Source organism: Rutilus rutilus, assembly GCF_951802725.1.
Source record: "Rutilus rutilus genome assembly, chromosome: 10".
NCBI lineage: Eukaryota > Metazoa > Chordata > Actinopteri > Cypriniformes > Leuciscidae > Rutilus > Rutilus rutilus.
The window spans coordinates 12,568,789-12,577,401 of NC_140215.1; the positions used below are offsets into that span (position 1 = coordinate 12,568,789).

Genomic DNA, 8,613 nt, shown 5'->3' on the forward strand with positions numbered 1-8,613 from the left:
ACAAAACGATGGGCGGGGGAGCGACTAGACGAGCCAACAAATTTTCCGTTTATAGCTCCGTCATTCGCATCGCCTCATCCTATTGGCCACTTATGTCCAAGTGGGGCGGGCCCAATGCGAAGGCGTTGGGAAGCAAAAGTGTCAATGTTAAACAAACCTGGATCGTTATCAGTCGATTCCAACATCATCTACAGATAAGGCTGGTCAGTGGAGACAGGCAGTAGCAGGAGGTCAGCGTGTCAATTAAACCTAGTGAAGCAGAAGGTGCCGGTGGACTGGCTGTTCTCAGGTAAGTTACGCGGCTTTGCTTGGAAACAAATGTCTTACAGAACAATGCCAATGCTTATTCTGAACCACGCTGTAATGTGCATTTGGCCTCAAACATTACTGTTGTTCAACTGAAGAAGCGTGGTGAACATCTACATATCATAATACAATACATAAAGCATTTGTGTGGCTATGTGTTCTACTAAAGGCCTTGTTTACAATGGTAGAGGACGAACTTGCTGAACCTGCTAAAATGTGTAACGTTAGCCTATTGCGGTTGTGATTTATTCTTTTCACCAATGCAACCCTTTATAAAAATAATAATAATAATACTAACATAAAAAAAAAAAACATATATACCACAGTTAATGATTGCTATGACAGTTATTCTTATTGCTGTAAAATCATTTTGTTGGAGAACCCATCTTAATTTGGTACAGTAGCTGGTCATTAGTTGGATGATCAACTAACGTTACAAAAACCAGCTTGAACATCTAAAAGCTGGTTTGTTGAGCTCTAAGGTGGCCTACCAGCTAAAAAACATCTATTAAACCAGCATGAACTGTCTGTGACTAGTTGCAAAAACTGCTTAGACTAGCCTTACTAGTTGGTCATCTAATTTTTCTTCCCCTTTAAGACTGGTCATAACACTGGTCTCTTTTTCTTTCTTTTATCTTCTTCTTTTTTTTTAAAAGTAAGTTACTAAAACGGGTAGATTAGTCTAATTTGAATCTGAAAATACTGATTACTTGGTTAACTGCATGTTGTTCAGACTAGTTCTTAAGATTCAGTCTGTCTTAACATAGCTATGTTTATGCAACTGGCCCCTGTTTTTTTTTTGTTGGAAACCATGATTATACCATAATGAAATTTCCAAAAGAATTCTCTCAGAACCTGAATTCTCTCATTTTGCAGGAATCATGAACTCTCTCTCGGGCAAAAGTGTGCTGGCGCTGTGCAAGGTTTTCTCCAGTCCCGTGTCACTCCGTCCTGCTATCGTAGGGACAGTGAGGGTCTGTCACACAGGTGTGAACTCCAAGGGCACAGTCTTCACCAAAAAACGAGGCTATGATATCACCAGGAACCCCCACTTGAACAAAGTAAGCATCTTTAGGGCGCAAACGTGAGCTACGTGACAAAGCAGGCGTTAGACTGTCTGCAGCCGGTGCTTTGATGTGATTTTATAACATTTAGTACTGCTAAAGTCCCCAGAGATAAGAAAGTATGAAAGTGGCATTGTGAGATCTTTAATCTGAAGGGCAGAGTCTGATTTTGGCCCCTACCGACAAGCATTATGAAGCATTAAGAGGGGATGCTCTGAAAATGCTTCTTAAAATCATAACAGGATTGTTGCAGGATATGACTCAGGAGTTTTGCAAAGCACTTTTGCGTGGGTCATAGAAATGTGTCTATGTAAATGTTTCTTTCGCGTTCTGTATCCTGTTTGCAAAGATTTTCAAGTCAGAATGAGATACAGGATGAGGAATGGGTATGATTAAAAAGTGTAGAACTTAAAAGCCATGGCAAATGGAAACTGTTAGACGTAAACAGTGAGTGGAGAATCTAACAGGGGAGGGTGGCCATGCTTACTTCCCATTGGTCAGAAATAAATAGATCCAACATGTGATGCTTCTACCCTAAGCTGGAAGTTTGCCAAGCGCAGACACTTGTAGGGTGATCATTTGTATTCCAACCAAACTGTAGGAGGAGTGTGCATTTTTCTTTTACATTCGCAGCTGTCACATGTTGTTAATGAAGTTATGGTGCTGTCAACAGGGCATGGCGTTCACCCTGGAGGAGAGGTTACAGCTGGGAATCCACGGCCTTCTTCCTCCCTGTTTCCTCTCTCAGGATGTCCAAGTGCTTCGTGTCATGAAGAGCTACGAGACACGCAGTAATCCTCTCGACAAGTAACCAAACTTCATTGAAACATTCAGGATTAACTCTGGCCTGATCCATGCCAATGAAAAGCACAGTGATGATACTTTTGTTGGTCCATTTCCCATTCATACTCAAAATAACCATTCTAACTCTACAGATACATATTGCTGATGACCCTGCAGGACAGGAATGAGAAGCTTTTCTATCGTGTGTTGACCTCTGACATTGAAGAATTCATGCCAATTGTCTATACTCCTACTGTGGGCCTGGCCTGCCAACAGTATGGCCTTGCATTCAGAAGACCAAGGTGAGGTATATACATTATCTCGACCTGGAACGACTGGTTTAGCCAGACCAATTCTGAATCAAATGCTTATAAACACTCAGACCAGTCCAACCAGTTTTTTTCAGCTGCATGAGGGAAAAAAACGAACATATAAGGAACACGTGGTTTTGACTTTTTTTTTTTTTCTCTAGAGGGCTGTTTATCACCATCCATGACAAGGGGCATATTGCCACCATGCTGAACTCATGGCCGGAGGAGGACATTAAGGTATGTGCAGAGTGATAAAGTGTCATTCAGTGCCAGTAGATGGACGTTTCATTGTATGTGTGTTAATAGGCCATAGTTGTGACGGATGGAGAACGAATCCTGGGCTTAGGAGATCTGGGTGGCTATGGAATGGGCATTCCAGTGGGCAAACTAGCTCTGTATACAGCATGTGGAGGAGTGCCACCTCAGCAGTGCCTGCCTGTGCTGCTAGATGTTGGCACTGATAATCAGGTAAAGTGAGATTAGCATAATTACACTACTGTCAAACAAAAGGTTTGATGTCGGCAAGATTTTGTTTTTGAAGTCTCCTGTGTGCACAAAGGTAGCATTTATTTGATCAAAAATACAGTAAAAATGGTAATATTGTAAAATATTATTAATATTTAAATAACACTTTTCTATTTTAATCTGTTTTAAAATGCATTTTATTCCTGTGATGGCAACGCTGATTTTTTTTAAAGCAGCCATTTGTATGTAGCCATTACAGTCTGCTGTGTCACATTTATCAGAAGTCATTCTAATATGCTCATTTGGTGCTCAAGGAACAATTCTTATTATTATCAATGATAAAAAACAGTTGTGCTGCTTAATATTTTTGTGTAATATGTTGTTCAGGATTCTTTGATGGATAGAAAGTTCAAAAGAACAGCATTTATTTCAAATAGAAGTCTTTTGTAACAATATAAATGTATTTACTGTCACTTTTGATCAATTTAATGCAAAAAAAAATCTTACTGTCCCCAAACATGGTAGTGTATACTGTAAAACTGTACTCTGTTGTTCATAGGTTTCATTGGATTTACAAACATGGTTGTCCTGTTGTCGTCTTTTAACCCATTTCTGTTTGTTTTTGTTCAGGCCCTCTTGGATGACCCCTTGTACATCGGCTTAAAGCACAAAAGAGTGAGGGGCAAAGAATACGATGACCTCATTGATGAGTTCATGCAAGCCGTCACTGACAGGTATGTTTGAAACTAAAATTCTGAAATGAAAGATGATTTACTCCCCATCATGTTGTTCAAGTCATTGTTTTGAGCTGATACTTTCACTGAATCAGTTGATCAAGTTCACAAATCTGGTTTGAATGATTTGTTCATGAATCAGATGTTATCTGATTCATGCTTTCAACTCACTGACTCAATGATTCGGTTAGGTTGTTCTCAAGTTAATTGTTAAATAGAGGGTACGATTATGTGCGTGAAATACTTCCAGACTGTAAAGACCTGCCATATTTTGTTTCAGGTATGGGATGAATTGTCTAATTCAGTTTGAGGATTTTGCGAACAGCAATGCCTTTCGTATTCTCAATAAATACCGCAACCGTTATTGCACCTTTAATGATGATATCCAGGGTAAGTATGCACACTGTAAAATCAAATATATTACTATAATGATTTGTATTCTTTATAATGGAAAATGTCACTTTTATCAAGAGCCATAAAACTGTTTACTTATCTCTTTCTCCGCCTTTTTCAGGCACAGCTTCGGTTGCTGTTGCTGGGATCCTTGCTGCTCTGAAGATCACAAAGAATAAACTCTCTGACCACAAGTTCGTATTTCAGGGAGCAGGAGAGGTAATGTGCATTCAACTGAAAGATGCTACAAAATTTTACTGAGAAATAGCAAATACAAGACCCATTACAAAGCACTTACAAGTTAAAGGCCCGTTCACACCAAGGACAATAACTATAACGATAAGGATGTTGTTCTAAAAATCTTTCTAAATAAAGAATAAGCAGAGTCCACACCACAACTATAACGATTAAGGCATAGAGAAAAGATATCATTGGAGTCCCTTTCAGAATCTTTTTTTTTTTCCAGCTGATGAACAATAAAAACATTGACAGCCAATCAGAATCCATTCTGCTTTAAGACCTCAAGCATTTAAAGCGGCAGACGACAAAAGTGCAGCGCGAGATTAGAATAAACAGAACGATATCGTCCGCTGGAGTGGACGCTAATATAGTTATAGTTATCTTTCTTGGTGTGAAGTATGAACGGGCCTTTACAATAGTTATTTCAGGATGATCAGATGTGTTTGTCACATCACCAGGCTGCCTTGGGCATCGCTCACTTACTGATAATGGCCATGGCCAAGGAAGGTATATCTCAGGCTGAGGCTGCCAAGAAGATTTGGATGGTGGATTCTAAAGGCCTAATTGTCAAGGTAACAATCAAACCCACACCAGCTTGTCTTTGATTGTCATGTCTTTCATTAAAGCTATATTTTTCCTCCTCCTCAACATCTGAATATAGAAAATGTAGGCAAATGCATCAATTACAGCAATAAACTGCATTTGAATGCTTCCAAAATTAAACGTTATACCAAAACTGTTATTTTGTGTCATTTGGCCATTTAGGGCAGAAGTCATCTGAACCATGAGAAGGAAGAATTTGCACATGAGCATCCGCACATCAAGACTCTAGAGGAAGTGGTGGAAACCATTAAGCCCACAGCTATAATTGGTAAGGAGTGTTTGATCCCGTTCTATACCAGTGTTATTTTAGTATTATTTGTCTCATGTGTTTTTTATACTTATAATGGTGCTTAGCGAATCTTAATAGTTTTTATTTGTACTATAATAATTGCAATGGCATATTGAAGCCATTAGGGGGCATAAACGTTTATATTTTTACAAAAGTCGAATGTATTTCTGTTTATAATGCTAAATGCATAATACTTTTACTGTTTGAAAGTGTCAAGTTTGTTGTTTGTAATCCCATCTATCTACAGGTGTGGCTGCTATAACTGGTGCTTTCACTGAGAAGATCATCAAGAACATGGCTACTTACAACGAACGTCCAATTATTTTTGCCCTCAGCAATCCCACAAGCAAAGCTGAATGCACAGCAGAGCAGTGTTACACGCTTACTGAGGTAATCTTCACTGAAATCAAATGAATAAAACTGGTGAGAGGGATGTTAACTAATGGTCTCTTATTATAGCATCCCAAATAGCAGTTTCAGACCAAATGCTTTAATGGCATGTGTGTGTATCACAGGGAAGGGGCATATTTGCCAGCGGAAGCCCCTTTAAAAAGGTCACTTTGGCAGATGGGCGCAGCTTCATCCCTGGCCAGGGAAACAATGCGTATGTGTTCCCTGGAGTCGCATTGGGAGTCATTGCCTGTGGTGTTCGCCACATCTCAGATGACATTTTCCTTACTACAGCAGAGGTAAATGCACATTAGTAAATGTGAATTTGTGCTTCAGCACAAAACGCATTGATTACAAATGTATTTAATGTGAAAGCTAAAATAAAGGATTTGATTTCTCTTTTAGGCGATATCTGACATGGTTACTGAGGAGCATCTGGCTGAGGGTAGACTGTACCCTCCTCTGAATACCATCCGAGAAGTGTCCTTCAAAATTGCTGTTAAGGTCAGTAAGTGTTCCCATATGCAGATGATGATGATGATGATTACTTCAAGAACAGGTCTCATAAGCCAACTCTACATTTTGGCACCCATAACAAATATGGAATGAGACCATGCTAAATTAAGAGATTTATTAATATAGCAAAGTAGGTTGTAAGAGCTGCCAGGACAGATTTCACAGTAAATCGGTGCTGTACAGTTACTTTTTTAGATGTTAGCACTAGTGCTAGTAAACAAAATTAAAAATGTATTAGCACACAGAACAATGTGGTTGTTGTTTAATTCAGAGATACATTTTGGCACCCATAAGAAATATGGAATGAGATCTTGCTAAATTTAATAGATTTATTAATATAACAAAGTACACTACTTTTTAAAAGTTTAAGGTCAATAATTTTTTTTTATTTTTTTTTACAAAATTACTTTTACTCGGCAAGGATTCAAAAGTGGTATTACTAATGTTACAAAAGGTTTCAGTGAAATACTTTTGAATTTTGTATTCACCAGAGAATCCTGAAAAAAAAAATTATCCACAAAATATTAAGCAGCCCAATTATTTTAAACATTGATAAAATCAGCAGAATGATTTCTGAGGGATCTGCTGAAAATTCAGCTTTATATATATATATTGGGGCATATATTATATTATATTATATTATATATAGGGGCAGTCATGGCCTAGTGGTTAGGGAGTTGGACTGGTAACCCAAGGTTGCTGGTTCGATTCCAGAACCGGTGGGAAATGACTGAGGTGCCCTTGAGCAAGGCACCTAACCCCTAATCGCTCCCCGGGCGCCACACAAAGGCTGCCCGCTGCTCTGGGTGTGTATCCACGTTTGCAGTGTGTGTGTGTTAACTATTCACTACTCTGCTCCTAATGTGTGTGCATTAACTTGGATGGGTTAAATGCAGAGGTCAAATTCCAAGTATGTGTTACCGTACTTGGCCGTCACGTGTCACTTTCACTTTCATATTAAAAAAGCTATTTTTTATAGTAATATTTTACAATATTAATGCGTTTACTGTATTTTTATCCAAATAAATGCAGCCTTGCTAAGCTTTTTCAGATGTTAGCACTAATGCCAGTGAGCTGAAATCGGTCACACACAATCACAAACACAATAGTATAATACACTAGCATGCAACAAAGTAAACTTCCCCTCAACAAATGTTGCCAAAGGTTTGTCAAAGATTTGATGGCATGAAGTTTGCAAACAAAGTTCTATTTCACAAAAATCAATCAAAGTTATCACAAATGGATGAATTTTGTCTTTGCTTAAGTTTTAATTGCAAAACTGAGCAAATCTGTCACTGTACTCTGAAGTAAAGCAATCATTTTGTTCACTCAGTTTTATTTTTTCCTCTTTTTTTTTAGATTGTGGACTATGCCTACAAGCAGGGCATTGCCTCTTCGTACCCTGAACCCAAAGATAAAGAGGCCTTTGTTTTATCTCATGTCTATAACGCTGACTATGACTCCTTCACTCTGGATTCATACAGCTGGCCCAAGGATGCCATGAAGGTTCAGAACGTGTAGATTATTTGACCATCATCCTCTCTAAAGAGGCCTCATTACTTGTATCAGTCACATGCCTTTCTTTCTCAGTTCATAATCATGCCGATATACACTCCAGCTCCAGGCCACCCAATCCTAAAACACTAGCTGTTCCCACTGATTTGGCACGAGATGAGCTGTATCTGCTGTGGGCTAAAAGAGATAAATGAATGCAGTGTTCATTCAAGCTCAGAATGTCTTTAGATCAGTGGCTCAGTTCAAAGGGAAAAAATGCAGCTCTGTTTAAAGAAGTTGAAAGCTTTTTCCCACTTAATCAGGCTTGTTTCTCACTGGTCCTCCTCTCCAGTATATTAGTTCTTCATTATTGTTCTATCAGCTCTTTCATTTATTTCTAAACAGTTATCCGCTCCAACTATTTAGTACTCCTGCAAATGCAAATGTCAGTGCAGGGAGAGATTTTTGACTCCCACTGGGAAATGACAGACTGCTTGGGTTGAATGTTTGTAAGTGAAGGTGTTTTTTATCAGGTAGGTAAAGTAGTCATCTAATGAGCTGCTGTGTGAATTGCACATTGCACATTGAAATGTTTTTTTTACAAGTTAATCCTGTTGTCTACACCAAAGTTTGTCTCATTTTAAACATAATTGTCATGTAACATATAATTGTCATGCAATGAATACTGGAAGTTGTTAAATTGATCATATCTGTTTATTTAAGTGTCCACCTGAGAAGCGAGCTATTTGTCTCTGTTCATTGCAGCATGTGGAATTGTTTTTAATGTCTCTCCTCATTTTGGAATATGCTCTGCTTATTATTAGTAATGCTCAACTATGGAATTATATTTTAAGAAATGCAAGATTTTAAAGGAACAGTGACTTTTAAATAAACAAATAAAAAAAACAAATGGGCTGACCTCTTGTTCCTAGGCTTTGGACTGATGTCCAGCTTCACCTCTCTGGACGTCTAATGGGTTGAGGGATAGAGTTATGGGAAGGGTTAGGGTGTGGAGCAAATGGATG

At 38.5% G+C, this 8,613-nt stretch overlaps 1 protein-coding gene across 1 annotated transcript; it reads left to right on the forward strand.

Moving 5' to 3' along the window:
- Positions 1-76: 76 nt before the first annotated feature.
- Positions 77-8,498, forward strand: me3 (malic enzyme 3, NADP(+)-dependent, mitochondrial). The gene is made up of 15 exons (XM_084421310.1): positions 77-289; positions 1,183-1,367; positions 2,044-2,177; positions 2,306-2,455; positions 2,626-2,701; positions 2,771-2,932; positions 3,560-3,663; positions 3,944-4,053; positions 4,178-4,275; positions 4,755-4,868; positions 5,062-5,167; positions 5,436-5,578; positions 5,704-5,877; positions 5,984-6,082; positions 7,454-8,498. Exons 2-15 carry the CDS (start codon positions 1,188-1,190, stop codon positions 7,613-7,615), a joined length of 1,812 nt encoding a protein of 603 aa, XP_084277436.1. The 5' UTR covers positions 77-289; positions 1,183-1,187; the 3' UTR covers positions 7,616-8,498.
- The last annotated feature ends 115 nt before the right edge of the window (positions 8,499-8,613 follow it).

Coding starts and splice junctions, on each gene's coding strand:
- me3 (XM_084421310.1), top strand. CDS start 1,188: ATGAACTCTCTCTCGGGCAAAAGTGTGCTGGCGCTGTGCAAGGTTTTC. Junction 2,456..2,625: donor CTTGCATTCAGAAGACCAAG/GTGAGGTATATA, acceptor TTTTTTCTCTAG/AGGGCTGTTTATCACCATCC. Junction 2,702..2,770: donor GGCCGGAGGAGGACATTAAG/GTATGTGCAGAG, acceptor GTGTGTTAATAG/GCCATAGTTGTGACGGATGG.